The 16,012-nt window shown below is 35.0% G+C and overlaps 2 protein-coding genes across 24 annotated transcripts in view; one reads left to right on the forward strand and one right to left on the reverse strand.

Moving 5' to 3' along the window:
• LOC100893256 (phosphoinositide 3-kinase adapter protein 1) overlaps window positions 1-11,161 on the forward strand; it is an 86,308-nt gene extending 75,147 nt beyond the window's left edge. For all 23 annotated transcript variants that reach the window (XM_030979422.1, XM_030979429.1, XM_030979424.1 and 20 more), the window contains one exon: window positions 6,728-11,161. In XM_030979422.1, coding sequence (XP_030835282.1) covers window positions 6,728-6,902 — 175 coding nt within the window. In that variant the 3' untranslated portion in view covers window positions 6,903-11,161. The remainder of the gene's footprint in view (window positions 1-6,727) is intronic.
• Window positions 11,162-15,329: 4,168 nt separating this feature from the next.
• Window positions 15,330-16,012, reverse strand: part of LOC579332 (Golgi-specific brefeldin A-resistance guanine nucleotide exchange factor 1) — a 37,934-nt gene continuing 37,251 nt past the window's right edge. The window contains exon 37 of the mRNA XM_030980091.1: window positions 15,330-15,667. Coding sequence (XP_030835951.1) covers window positions 15,330-15,667 — 338 coding nt within the window. The remainder of the gene's footprint in view (window positions 15,668-16,012) is intronic.

Raw genomic sequence — 16,012 nt, forward strand, 5'->3', positions numbered from 1 at the left:
CATATTTTTAGGGTTTTTCTGTCATTATTTTGTTGGTACAAGCATAACAATTGTATTTATTTCATGATCGACTCTTTTATATATATATGAAAGTACATTTGCAACCTTTTACTTGATAATTTACCATCAGAGAATTCCTTGCTCATGTCATGACAGATATACCTGTATATGTTTATGATTGGATATCCATGGAAAGTTATTTATATCATCTTTCTATTTATCTATTAATTGACTTTGACATATTCTAAACAAATTCTTCTTCTATGAAACCATTTGCTCTTTTTGTCCCAAAATATATTTCCAAAGATTATAATTTGGTATTACATGCATTTGCCAATGTTCAGTTGACCAGAGAAATGATTTTCTCCCAAATTCCTGCTGTTTATCACATACAATTTTAGAGACAGTATTTCTATTATTTTTTCCAAGCTGGGTTTAAATGGTTCATTAGAGCCAAAATTAAAGAGTTTATGAAAACAAAATAGTAAAATGTTTGCCATTTTGTTTTTGGGTGTGTGGCACAGACATAATAAACTTTAAAAAATATCTATAGACAAACACAAAAAAAGTATTTTTTTTCTCCTTTCTTTTCTTTTCTTTTAGCTTGTTGAATACTTGAAAGTACATGTATGATAACTTAAGATGGGAGAATTTAGAATTGAATCATAAACATATACGTTAAATAAATCTATTACCTTTTTCAGAGTTGGAACAACTGAATTTCAAACACTATCATGAAGACGGACCCTGTACATTCACATTTTCAATTCCACTGCACTTTTAGTTATCTTTCGTTACAAGAGTTAAACGGCTAGATCGGACACACATTTTTTTAAGGAACTATTCATTTTTAGAGTTGCTCTTTATAAAAGTATCAACAATTTTATTTTCCCTCTCCTAGTTGTACATGTTTAGGTCTTAATATGTGAAATTGTTTGGTTAATTAAGAAAAAAAAAATATTTGAAATTGCACAAAGCATAACTGTTGTAAGGATATGAATCAATGTCTGTTACTCCTTCGCAATCTCTCTCTTTATTTAGGGTCAAAATTGACGGCCGGCATTAAAGAGATTTTACAGTGTCCCCCAAAGTTGCCAATTTGCAAACCCAGGTAAACCACTTGAAAGAAATACATGCATCCTGGCCTAGTATCAAATTGGCAATGCAAAGATGAATGGAGCACAGGTTGTTGTTATGTATTTATAGTGCACTATCTTCAGCTTTCTTGTGTTTTACTTTGTTGAGCTCATTTAGATCTCTGCAGATTAAAATTCCACCAAGTTAAATGAACATACATGTACAAAAAAGTAGATGCTTAAATTGTTTTTCTTTTTTCTTGTTGCATTCTGTAAATTTGTGTGTTCTTTGTATTTTTTAGATGATTATGCCACATTACACTGTTTTAGCCAGCTTTGATATAATAATTAAATACCCATAGCAAATATATTCTTGACTAGATACATATATTATTTAGGATTTATCTAGATAAGGTATTGCATTACTGCTATGCACCTGAATACAGACCCCTCCCAATTTCTTAAAATTGTCTTTGGGTTAATAAATAATCCAAAAACTCTTGATTTTATACAGTCTTTCTGAAAATATGGTCCACAAGGTATAACAGCAACTTAAAGCCCATCTGCAATAGTTTGGCCAGGAGGTATTAGACCTCCCTGCAAGGTCACTGACAGGTGGTTATCTCATCAAATCAGCTCTCAATTAACATAAGAAAAAGGGGATCATGGGGGACCAATGGTCACTGATTAGACAAAATTTGATATATAGAGGATGCATTTAGCTTTAAGTAGTGCAGTGGGGCGTTAAAGATTGTGAAAATATAGATTTTCCCGGTAAATTACAGATTTCCTTTTATTTTATTTTTCTTGATTTTTTTCTTCAGGGAGGGTGGAGGGGGGGGGGGGGTCAAACTTCCATTACATTTAACACATTCTTACTGAAATATATGCAGTGCTAACCGTACATATTACTAACGTGCATTCTCGTAACGTGCAGCTTGCCTTATCATCTGATCTTGCTCCTGTTCATGCATGTAAAATGCTTATAATGTTTCATTTATATTTTTACCATGCATTAACTGGTATTCATAACTTTTGTTATGCTACATATAACATTGAAAACGGCTCAAGTGACCACCTGTATAGATAAATCACCTATCTATAAAGACCTTGTTTCTCTTCAAAAATATTTTGTCATTGAAACCTATGGTATGCTAAAATAACCTATTCATAAAGACCACCTGCCTATATTTTATTTAAAAAATTCTTGTCTTTGTATACAGGTTTCACTTTAAATTGTTCATGGAAGCGAGTTAGATTGATGAGTTTTCTCTCAAGTTCGACAGGAACATGTTTCTTTGAAATAGTTTGATTTCATTTATCTAGATCACTTTAATACATGTATAGATTTGACAGTGAAAATATTCAGCAGCGTGCAGTAGAAATATCTTAGGTAATGTGTGGATGAACCGTAATAGTCTCTCAGTTTTAAACACTGAAGGTGTAAAATAGATTGAATCAAATGATATTTGTCATGAGGTAACAAACAGAATTACTGTGACATGGACTCCATTTTTAAAGAAAATAAGAATATAAACGCAAACTTTGATGAAATAAATGTGTGTCTATACTCAAAAATATCAAATACGGTAAAGCATTTTTTTTTAAATTACTTAAAAATGCCATGGCAAATAAACTTCTTGAAAAATGTATGCTATCATTATTGATGATATATTATTTTTTTCAGCAAAGAAATTACTATAAGAAATGTGACAAAATCATCAAACTACAGAAGGTATAAATCGAGCTTGTGGCTCATTTTAAATTCTTTTAATGCCCATTTTTCTTGCTTTTTGAAGAGTGGTGTGGATTATTTGGAAGTTGCATTTTGAGCATGAATTTACTTTGCATTTTAATCGTTTGTCTGCTGAAAATCATGATTGTGAAATCCTTTGATAGCGTTTGTATCATGTGAAGTTTGTTGTAGGTTTAAAAAAAACATTTTGTTGTCTGTTTTAATATCAAATATGTTATTAAGAAGAAATATTCATGTAAATCAACTAAAACATTTCTTCAATATAATGTTTAGTAACTTAAAACTGTAGATAAAGAGTTAAAGACCCTATGACTATTAAACTAGTTTACATATAACAGTATCTATAATCCTTTTGGTTTTATTAGTCAATATATGTTTAAGATCATTTTGTGTCATGTGTGATAAGTCACAAAATAAGCTTTATATTATTTTTAGTAAAATGAAATGCTGCTTCACATTTTATTTAAAACAAATATTGCATTATTGTTTATCACCCACCCTACATTCTGTCTGCTTTAATAGAGCATGCAGGATGTTAATTCATGTCGTTAATTACAAAGTTAGCGCCCTTCTGTCTCTTAACCTATACATAACAAGTGTAATGTACATCTTCATCCCATTTGATGGGTCACCCGTTGCCATAGCAACCGTGAAAATTCAGTATTAAAGGTGAAAGACCGAAAGCATATAAATTTTATGAGATCATAAAAGAAAAAAATGTTTTTATGTTGATTGAGAAACAAAAGTAAAAGAGAGGAATTTAAAGCAGAGACGATAGTAATATGTGGTACTTAGATTTAACTTAATCTTCTAATAGGGAAAAAATATAAATATTTGTTTTGCTCGGGAAATTATGACATGTTGTGTATTACCAATAGCTTGCAACCAGCCACTTTATTTTTGTTTCTATGGAAACATGTGACACATGGCAAATTCTTCCTCTAAGCAACATGTATGATTTTGAATAATACATGTAAAGAGAGAGAGGAATTAAAAACAGACGATAGTTATATATGTGGTATATATTTAGATTAAACTTAATTTTCAAATAATGAAAAATATAAAGATTGTTTTTGCTTTGGAAATTATGACAAATTATGTATTTATTACCAATAGCTTGCAACCAGCCATTTTATTTTTGTTTCTATGGCAACATGTAACACATGGCAAATTCTTGCTCTATTAAAGCTACATGTATGATTTTGACAAAACCATGGTATAACCATTAATTAACCTTCCCCTAATCATGTTCATTGCTTCAAGCATCTCCCGTTCACAATCACCCCTACGCCACAGCCTGCGACCAATTTTGCTGGGACACAAGTTTGTAACCTCCATGCGTGCCGGCCGATCATCCACATTCTCCTCCTCCACTGACAGGTTAGGATATTTTGCACCCCTCCCTTTCCTCATCCCCATCTTCCGTTTGCCCCGCCCTTTCCTCATCCCTATTTTCTGTTTGCCCAACCATTTCCTCATCCCCATCTTCCGTTTGCCCCGCCCTTTCCTCATCCCTATCTTCTGTTTGCCCAACCATTTCCTCATCCCCATCTTCCGTTTGCCCCACCCTTTCCTCATCCCCATCTCCTGTTTGCCCCGCCCTTTCCTCATCCCCATCTCCTGTTTGCCCCTCCCTTTCCTCATCCCCATCTCCTGTTTGCCCGACCCTTTCCTCATCCCCATCTCCTGTTTGCCCCTCCCTTTCCTCATCCCCATCTCCTGTTTGCCCGACCCTTTCCTCATCCTCCTCTCCTGTTTGCCCCTCCCTTTCCTCATCCCCATCTCCCGTTTGCCCCGCCCTTTCCTCATCCCCCTCTCCTGTTTGCCCCGCCCTTTCCTCATCCCCATCTCCCGTTTGCCCCTCCCTTTCCTCATCCCTATCTTCTGTTTGCCCAACCATTTCCTCATCCCCATCTCCCGTTTGCCCCTCCCTTTCCTCATCCTCCTCTCCTGTTTGCCCGACCCTTTCCTCATTCCCATCTCCCATTTCCCCGCCCATCTTCTGTTTGCCCTGCCCTATCTGCGGAAGGATGCATCGCCATAGACGATTCCTTTGCATGGATGGTTTGTTTTTATTTCCAGTTGTGATACCACTGTGAAAACCAATCACAGGTTAAGATATATGTTGCACCCCTCACCTCATCCTCATCTCCTGTTATTGTTTCCGCCGCCCCCCCCCCTTTCCCGGCCCTTCCCTCGGCAGGGTCGGTCTACTTTCATGAACAATCCTTTTGCATGAAATATTTGTTTTCAGTTGAAGTTCTGATACCGATTAGGATATTAAATACCCCTACCCCTTGTCCTCTTACCCTTTACTCCACCCCCTTCCTACTTTATCAGGATTCTTCTGGATAACCAACACCAACAATCTTGCATGAGCTGATTCCCCTATGCTTTTGACATCAGTTCTTTTATGTCTCCTGTCACCTACCACCTGTAGGTTAAGATATTTTGCACCCCTACCCCTGTCATGTAACCCTTTACTCCCCCTCTGACATCACCAGGATCCCTCTGGATACCCTGTACCAATCCTCTTGCATGAGTTGATACCCCTTTGCTTTTGGCTTCAGTTATTCATTGTCTTCTACCACCCTACATTGTTAGTTTAAAACATTTTGTACGGTCTCAGTCCTCCTGCATGAGCTGCTTACTCTTATTAAGTTTGCTTTTGGCTCCAGGCGTATTATGTTCTGACTTGTACCCCATCTAATTCCTCTCTCTCAAATAATTTGTATCCCAAAGTTCTCCAGAACCCGTTTGGATGCTCATGCCTTGCATGAATGGACTTTTGTTGCATCCCATTGAAGTCCAATTCGAGTACTACTCGCACTCTAAAAACTACAATGTTAATTCACCATTTAAAGGGCTAAGGATCGAGTAATCAATTTTTTTCAATTGACAAAGTAAGCATGCTAGATTCAACCTATATTGTGTTAGATCCAGCATGTTAAAAGTGAAAGTGTTTATCTACCATTTTGAAAAAGTGTTCACTCCTTTAAAATGGTGATTTTTAAATTTCAGAGTGTAGCTTCAGCTGTTATGATCCTTCATGTACATGTGTGTTGTCATGGTCTAATCTATGATGTATCCTGCTTTTTTTCCTTCCAACTAGCAGACTAATCCGACCTCTTTTCAATTATAATCAGCAATTTGTATTCATGATGCAAAATGAAATGTCGTGCCAAATATATATTATTTGTCAAGCTAATGCTTATGCCAGTTTAATCATTTGCTTAAAGCATTTCAAGAGCATTTTTTAATGACCTAACTCATACTTAATCATACTGCAATTGTACAATGAATAACTTTGGGCGAAAAAAAAAAACTGATGTACTTGACTTTTGTATGTTTTGTATGTTTTGTATATTTTGATGATTTACATAAAGAGTTCTAAGGATGTCAGGCTTATCACATGCGGCAAAGTACAATATACATTTACAATAAACATGTACATTAAGGATGACTTGATACAGTACATAAGGAAGGGGCAACAGAGACCCCTTATGCATACCGGTATGCCATTCAGGCAAACTTCTGTATCATCGTATAGAACCACTGTCTCTGTGTCCTTCAGATGACAAAGAAATTTTGCCTGTTTTTGGCCTTGGCATACATGTAGATGAGCAGAGAGTAGATATTCAAAAATGACCGCTCCTAGCCTCTCTCACTTTTTTGGTTGGCACCTGAATGATTTCATCATTCCCCCAGCTTTTTAGGGCTCCTTTTAGCAGGAGATGGACACCTAGAAACGCCCTGCTTTATTAAAAGCAGAAACTGCTTCACCCTTTTAAATCTCACTTTCGCATACAACCTAATGCTCTTCTGGCTCCAAACAGACGATAGGCTGTACAATCCATAATCCTTCAATTCATTCCTTGTGTCTTTCACCCTGCAGTAGCAACGAGCCCGCCCGTAGCACCCTCGTCGAGCCCCTCCGCCGACAAAGCGAGCCTGCGGTCCCCTCCGGCAACGACGGAGGGGGCGAACCCACCTCCCCATCCAGCGAGCGAGACGCCTCCGGAAAACCCAAGAGACCCGTGCCCAGACCTCGGGCCCCTCGACCAAGATAGTCAAGAAACCCTGCCTGCTCTTTCCATCATCTCCCTTTCAATGTCGTGCCACTTGATGAATGGTTACTGGAGTTTGCTGCACCTAATGCAATACGACATAAGTCTTCCAATCTCCCAGAGTTATCTTTTATATTTTCCCAAATATGCTACAGTATATACAAGTACATGTATCTTGTTGAATATATATCTTACTAAAAACTGATCGTTACTGGAGCTTTGCTGCCCCATATGCCCAGTATATTGTCTTCCAATCCTATTACGCTATTTTTATACTTGGCCAATATAATACATGTTTGTATATTGTAAACTTATAGATACTGGAATCTTCTTATGCCAAATGCCATGTGATACAACCAGTGTAAAGTCTTCCAATCGCACAGAGTCATAGTCCGTTTGAAAATATTTTGCGAAATACATGTACGGTCAAGCCTGTCTATTAAGGTCACCCAAGGGAAACAGGAAGACTGGCCACTGTAGACAGGTGGCCTAAATAGAGAGGTGACCACTTAGACAGGCTCGACTGTATACATGTACATGGATCAATTGTTGATAAAGATTTTTGTTTAAAGATCATTCATAAAATGAACAAATCATGCTACTCTGCATTAAAAAACATGGTTACTGTTGTGATTAGGTCAAGAAATCATACATGGCACGTTGATTTAGTTTGTTAATGTTTTTTCTTTTTCTTTAAGTAATTCTTGCCCTTTTTGTGCCATACAATGATTGGATATAATGAATGTTGCTTTGTTAAATGCTGTTTGTGTATGGTCTAAAAAAAAACAGTTCATGTATTAAAATTTCATGCCCTAAACAGGAATCATATATCTGATTGTAGTAGCATCTTCTGGTGATGAATTCATTTTTTTTTGTAAACATGGGGATGCAACTTTAATAGCCTCTTACCAATTTACAATGGTAAACTTTCTTTTGGTTGAAGATATCATGAAAGGATAAAATAATTTGTTCAATTGCTCATCTTTATTTGTTTTTAAAAGAGAAAAAAATTAATTACATTTATAAGCTTACACTTGTAATTTATATCCTTGTATTTGATGAAGTTAACGATTTGAGACAGCTCTTACCAGAAAGTGTAGTAGACCATATATGTTGTTGCCTTGATTTGAATTTGTGTAATAGGATTCTAGTCATTTGAATGTAAATAATGATTTTACTTTATTATTACTAATGTTGAGAAAATGGTATTGAAGAAGAACATGGACTCATGTTTCTATCATCTTTCATGTTCAGATCTAAAGAAGTATATTAGGCAACCTGTTTCATTGATCATAGGCAAAAGACAGTCATACAAATGACAGAGGGGTGAGAGAGAGATTTTGCTGCAAACACATTGTTATTTAGTCCATATTTTTCTCAAACTCATATTCCATTTGTTAGTTTTGTGTATTGTGTTTCAATAAATTTGAAATATGTTATGGGCACAAATATTCTAATCAGTTCATATACGTATTGATGTTTTTGTAAATTTATATTTATCCCCTAATTTTTGTTTTGCCAAAGAGTACAAATCTCTGGTAACTCCTTAGTTTAGCTGTCAAGTAAGAAGTACATAAAGAATAAAGAAGTATATTTTCTCATTGAGTGTTTGAATAGTAAGTTGGAAGTAATAACAATAATTTTGAACAGTGACAATTACATGTATGTGAAATCTTGAAGATGAATAGATTTATTCTGTTTTTATTCAAACTCATAGACCTTCCATGACAAAGCCTCAATTTTTATATTGAAAATATCAAATTGTTTTTTAACACAATGAAAGGTAACATCAGCAGCTATAGTGTACATACATGTGATATTTAAACAATATTCATGAATTGGCATGATTTTGTCGCATTTTGACAATTTTCAAATTTGATTACATTTAAGGGTATCTTCAAAACTATTAAAGAGAGAAGAAAAAAAAATCTCTTACCTTTTTTTTTAAATATACGTGTAGAACTATTCATGTAGAGTGCAATGAAAAATTGTGAAAAGAAATTCTTTCAAAAAAGATACCTCAGGATATTTTGTTTTAAATTTCCTTACATAGAAATCTCGTAATAAAATAAGATGTTTTGTACTTAATAGTGTAGCCTTTCATTTCTGAATTGTTATTGATTGCACAAATTTTGTGTTGAAATTCTTAGTTTAGAAGAATTAAGAAAAAAACATTTGTTCTTTGATCTATTAAGATTGTATAAAAACATAAAACTGGACTGTCTGTAAAGAATTTGTTTCAACTGAGCTGGTAAAAAAATGTTCATGACCATCTACTTAAAAATGGAGGTACCAAAGTTTTCACTGTGTATAAAATTATTGTGAAGTTAGTATTTCCAGTTCACAGTCATTCTTAACTTGCATGACATTCCTTCATTGTTTGCGAATATGTTATAGCTCGCTAAATTTCAAATGGATTCCTTCAGAGTGGAAGATTGTATCATTCGTCCTGTATAGGCATTGAGCACAAAGATTGAAGTATTTCTACCTTAAAATTGTATTTTTTTTTTAATTCCTTGTCGTGAATGACAAATTATTGTGTTTGAGATGAAGATTCCAAAATCATTAGAATTAAATATAGAAAATATAAATTTGAATCTACATGTAAAACGTATTAATTACACTTTTTAAAAAGAAGAAATTGTAAATATTATGGAGAAAGCAACACTATTTCCTTTCAAAAACCCCGATTGTTTGAGAACAGCGCAGGTTTTGATTTTGATAAGAAACGAGAATATTATAATAATGTAATGCTTTGACTTGTAAAATATGTAATTTTACAAAGAATTTCATTATTTGTTGTTATTTTATTCCTCCCCCCCCCCCCTACTCAGAATAATGCCTTGCCCGAATGACTGTGTAATGAAAGTATAAATAATTGTTTTAATAATTGTACATTTTATTTTTCGGAAAAACAAATTTGTTTGACGGTATTAAAGATTCTGATGATATTCAGCCATTGATGTACATTTCCAATAGATATTCTATGAATAGTTTATATTGCACATAGTTTACATGTAGATGCAGCATTTAAAGGCAGTGATTTCAAGGGAGAATTCAAACCATGATTTGTTTGATAATGTATAATACATTTATATTCTTTACTTAAAGGACTTGCAGCTTTAGAAGAGAAGGGGGAAAAAAACCTTCCACTTTTTATGGGCTTATATAACAACAAAGATATATATTTATTGTCATGTCTTGAATTTTAAGTAGATAGGTACAATGTACAGCAACTTATTGTTTTAATATGTGCTATAAGTAATTTACTTTTTACAGTTGTAAAGTCAAACATTCTTTAACAAATGTTCAAACAATTTAAATACTTTTCATAACCAGCTCAAATTGTAAAATAGTGTTGTTAAGAGTTGCTAATGTGACAAACAAGTCCAATGAATTGTTTGAGTCGCTGATATGAGATGAAGAAATCTTGTTGACCAAATATTTTGATGTTATAGGTTACGTGCATTTTGTTTTTTGCAATTCAACAATTATGATATGGTTTGGTGTATAGTGTATGATTTGAGAGTAAATCTACTTTTTTACATGGAGTTAGTGTCGAGACTTAAAAAATAAAAAATCATGTTTTGAAATGTGGCGTTTTATTTCACTACTTCATTTAAATCATTTTATAATTATAGTCATCTGTACCATAGTTTTTATTTTTCTAAATTTATACCCTTCTTGTTAACAACTAGTCTTTGACTTTTAAATATAATAATTTGTATGGCAGATACACTTACGTTACAATAAAAATACATGTGTTGAAAACCTGAAATGTTTTGTGCTGTAAGAACTACTATTGGCCAAAATTTGTGACCAAGTAAGCATATTGATGTAGTAGTTTTTCAGGTATCATTTAAAACATAGACTTTAGATCGAGATGTGTATAAAAGCCGATGCATAAAAGCTAAATATTGAATTATGATTTTTTTATCTGTCCCATTACGCATTTTTTATGTGTGTATGCTGTTTTGTTTTACCATGTACAAGTATGTGTTTAACTGTTCAATAGTTGTAACAAGACACACAATAGTCTTTCAATTAAATGTCAAAATGTTGTTAGCAGTAAGAAGAAATCATGAACAGAATAATAATTTTCAAATAGTCAAGAGTTATGTACAGTAGTTATTTACATGGAAACATCATGGAAATTGTGTACTTTGCCTGTAAATATATTGTGCAGGGTTGGAAAAATATCTCTATTGTTGATGACTTTCAGAACACAGAAATAAATAAATATGAAATGCTTGATATGAAAACGGTGTTTGTGTTGGACTCTTCCTCCCTCTCAATCCACCCCCCTCCCCCCTCCCCCCCCCCCCCCTCCCCCCCCCCCCTTCCCTTCTCTCCTCTCCTCTCATATTCACCATCTACTACATTTGTAGCTACCTACCATTCTCCCTCCCTTTTCTCCTCTCTCCTCTCTCCCATTTCTCATCTCACACACTCCTGCTTCCCTTTTCTTCTCTCCCTCTCTTTCTCCTCCTCTGCTCTCTCTCCTCCTCCTATCTCTCTCTCCTCCTATCTCTCTTTCCTCCTCTCTCTCTTTCTCTCATCCTCTCTCTCTCTCCTCCTCCTCTCTCTCTCTTTCCTCCTCTCTCTCTCTCTCTCCTCCTTTCTTCCTCTCTCTCTCTCTCTCCTTCTCTCTCTCTCTCTCCTCCTCTCTCTCCTCTCTCTCTCCTCTCTCTCTCTCCTCCTCTCTCTCTCTCCTCCTCTCTCTCCTCTCTCTCCTCCTCTCTCTCCTCCTCTCTCTCTCTCTCCACCCCCTCCCTTTCCTCCATCCTCAGCCTTCGTTGAACTTGATTCCATTGGGAACTATGAAAACCCCTAGATCAGAGATGAAGTCGGTTCAGTCAGTCATTGTCTCGTGTGTTCATCTAAACAGTTCATATTTGCTCTTTAATATCCAGATTTACACTATTCAATATAATTTTGTACATACATCTGATATACACATTTCATGACCTCTACCCTAAACATTACATAAAACAACAAAATCAGATAAGGAAAAAGGGGGAAGGAGGCAAAATGGCGATACCTACATGTACAAGGCCTAATTGGCACTCAAATTAAGTCAAAGAGGGAGCAATTACTACTGGCAGATCATATATATGAGATATAGTTAGGGCGAGAGGTTTTCATTAAGCATGACCCTGTAAAAATAAGAGTAAAATAAGTTGTTTCATACGAATGGCAGATGCACCAACTTCCTTATCCTTCAAGGCAAAATGGGTGCAATATCTTCACTGGAGCACAGGATTGGGTACAGGTTAAAAACGTGGCCCCCATAACAATCTTGCTAGTGAGAACCAATATCTGTCTTGACAAACATATCATACCATATATATATCATAATATATGGCAAACTCCTTAACAGACTTGAAAGATAAAATGCCCACAGTACATTGTGCAATGTTGAGCATTTCGATGCAATTTAAACTGGACAATATTTTTTCTAGAGGATCAAAGCTGTTCTCCTGGTATAAAGATATGTGTTCATACAGTGGTAGTTCACTAACATACATGTTTGGTAAAATGATACCAATTTTTCAAGGATTTCATACTATTAAGTATTAAACATGGAAAAATATCTTAAAGTCATCTAAATTAATCATTGATTAACAATAGCATGCAATAGAGTCGCACAATTTCTGTACTCCCCGTGCAAAATCATAGTCACACACATTTACATAAAACACATATTTCTTACTATAAAACAATTCTTTCAAGTTAGTTTAAGGTTTTAAAAATAGCTATGTATATACGCTATGTGTACCAACACATTACAGAGTCTTATTCAATACATGTACAGGCAGCTATATTTTTTTTTAAACCTTATTTCCAGTACATGTTGCAAAGGATAATATAAATCATTGTATGTTAATATATTTTGTAAATGGCATCCCCTCCAATTCATAAAACAAATTCTGCTTTGGAACATGTAATTAGAAATCTAAAAACAGTCAAATATCTAAATACTTTTCTCTTATCCTACAATCCACATGCCTTTGGAATGCCTGAATTGTAAAACAAATTGATGCTATCCATGGGTGCAGTGTATGAACCAATATAAATACATGTGCACGTACGATGTACCGTAGTACGCGACAATAAACAAAAACATTTTTATCACAAAACCCTACAAACATATTTCTGGATGTATGCACATTTACATCTCATATTGAAAAGTATTTGTGAATATTAAAACCCTTCTCTACAAGCAGTACTAAACGTATATGTAAGTTTATTCTTTATTACATATGGTAAATGTATTTTAATTCGCTTCCACTAAATATTTAAATCGCATCAACATATATTTCCATACAGTACTTGTTAAAACACCCCAGCTATGCAAATTCAATACCCATAAAGTCAGATTTACTTATACATTTTCTTTTCCTTTTTGTATGCATGGCAAGTTCACATATCCATAGTTTATAAAGTATGTGGTTTTTAATTTTCAATATATTGTATTTCAATGCCTGTTTAGTATGTGGCATATAGGATATGCATGTATTAAAATACCCAGTATTCCATGTACTTTTATGAAATAACACTATGAAATTGGAAAAAATGAGGGTAAATATATGTAATAGAAAAAGTACTTACAGTACATACTCAAGAAAATAATTTCTTTATCTTTATATCTTATATCTTTATATCCTAATCTTGCAAACTTGGCATAAATATTCCTCTAAAGTAGTGAAATTCCACATTGCTATTTTTTGTACAATAAATATTACTTTTTAGCAAGCATTTCTGAGAAAATAACACTAGGGCAGTAAAGAAAAAGAGTATGATATCTATCTACAAATTTGGCTCAGTATATCTAAAACGGGAGATTTTATCATAGCTCTTTCTTCAAGCAGATTTTCTAATCTGAACTGTCCATCTAGAAAGCAAACGTTAGCACACGCAGTCCTAACTTACACAAATTCCTTGCATTCAATCATTTATACATTGTCATTCAATAAGTGCCTTCTTTTAAAAGTGCTGCTAAACAAAATTTGTCAAATGTTTACTTTCCACACATTGCACAAAATAAATAACTCACATTAATTTAGCCAACATTGAATGCTAAAGTAAGACAGTACATTCAAGCATAACATTTTCATTTACATGTACATATGATGTTCATTCCTCTTTCGGGAAAGGCATGAAGTATTCTGAATGTAGCAAGATCGTTAATTTTTCAATTGAATCACAACATGACGTAGAGTATTGCATTGTCATAATGATCTAGGGTGGATGAAATAAATTAAAATCATTTTTTGTCAGTCAAGGAATTCATGTTATGAAAATCGATGCAACTACATTCAATTGACAAGCAAGGTCTTATACTAGCCCGTAAGTATCATTTTTAATATCAGTTTAGAAATCATAAAGCTACACTAGTAAACTAATTTTGCAAAGTGTATTGCAATCTTAATCATGTCTTTAATATAATTGGCACGCACCATTAACTTAAGAATAAACTATATAAATTCATAGGTAAACAGAATTTGGATACAATACTACAGAGAAAAAAAGATTAATTCAATGTACCGGTAAGCAGTACTTTATTTTGCCAAATGGCTTTAAGATCAAATCTTTGGGGTTTATACATATTTTAATGCCTTTCATCCACATCAAAATCAGATATCACGGCAACTTTTCACAGTGGAATTGCAATATATGATACAGTATACATGTACAATGGTAGTCTATGCACAGTTTACTCAACTATTCAAAAATATCTTTCATCTGTCATGTACATTATTTAAGTCTCTCTACATTACACTCGCATAACCCTAGTTTGTACAATATACATGTATCTAGAACATAGATTTCCAACTGTTCATGAAAGATTTACATTTACCAAGAGGGATACAGTTAATGTGGAGTTAGAATACATAGGTTCCAGGAAAATCTTGTCACTCGATCCTATTATTTGAGCACTTTTATATCAGTGTGTTGAAATTCACAAGCCTTCAAGTTGGAAGGAGAAAGGAGGTATAGTATAAGGCCGAATCTTAATCCCACGCAGACAATGAGGCCGAAACTGAATTCCTATGTAGCAGTATGAGGCCGAGAGCTGAATCCTATGTATCCTACATGAGGCTGAATTGACCTCCACATGCGGTCCAATGTTAGGCATGTTACAAGCAGTACAATGTTCGACTTTTTACAAAATGTCCTCATCTAGAATCAGTCACACCTGATGGAAATATTAGTTTCAAGTTCTAGGGATACATGAAATTGAGAAAGTATTTTTTTGGGGGGTAGCAAGCACTCTCTCAACGTACAGGGCTTGCTATTAACTGGTGCCCAGAATGCATGGGCACCTAAAATTTAGGTCCCGTCTTTGAAAGAATTTCAAAACTGAGTCCCGTAATATGCACCTCCCTTTTGTTTAAATACATGCTGCCTCACTAAACGCTGGTATCTTTAGGAGCTCCCTGTTGTTGCGGTCTGGGACTGTGACACTGCTATGAATGGCACCGGTGACCCCTGAAGCACGCTGGGGTCCAGCAATATGGGGATGGTCCCTCCGATCTCTTTCCCTGTCCCCGGGGGCATGAGGTGGGGGAGGGGCGGCTGAAGGATGATGTTGGATTGCACGGTGTCTGGGGCAGCGGGCATGGTCTGTGGTGCTGGTGGTGGTGGTGGAGAGGGACTGGAGGCCGGTGGTGGAGGCGTGGCATCGGTAGACTGGGTGGCTGGGGAGGGGGAGGGGGTTTCAGAACGGGGAGATGGTTGCTGGGCAGTAGCTGGCATATCTGCATCTGAAATGTGAAGAGCAAAGACAAGGAATATCAAACCAGGACACTGAAACCTACATGTAGTCTGCATTCGGACTATGGGTTAACAGAAAATCAGATGCAATACTTGAAATGGCATTCAACGGTCAATGCCAGCACATGCAGAATAATACTAAATAAATCTAACCCTACCTTACTATGGGAACCAACATTGTTATCATTTATTTTGCAAATCAACATTTAAAAAAAAATTGAATATAATTATACAACATATGAATTTGAGATTGGTTTCCTATGTGTATTGACTCGTTTCCAGGAATATGGCAAGCAAACTAATACATCAAAACCATTAATTGTTGGCTGAGAGCC

Source organism: Strongylocentrotus purpuratus, unplaced genomic scaffold, assembly GCF_000002235.5.
Source record: "Strongylocentrotus purpuratus isolate Spur 01 unplaced genomic scaffold, Spur_5.0 spur5_scaffold_10, whole genome shotgun sequence".
Taxonomy (NCBI): domain Eukaryota; kingdom Metazoa; phylum Echinodermata; class Echinoidea; order Camarodonta; family Strongylocentrotidae; genus Strongylocentrotus; species Strongylocentrotus purpuratus.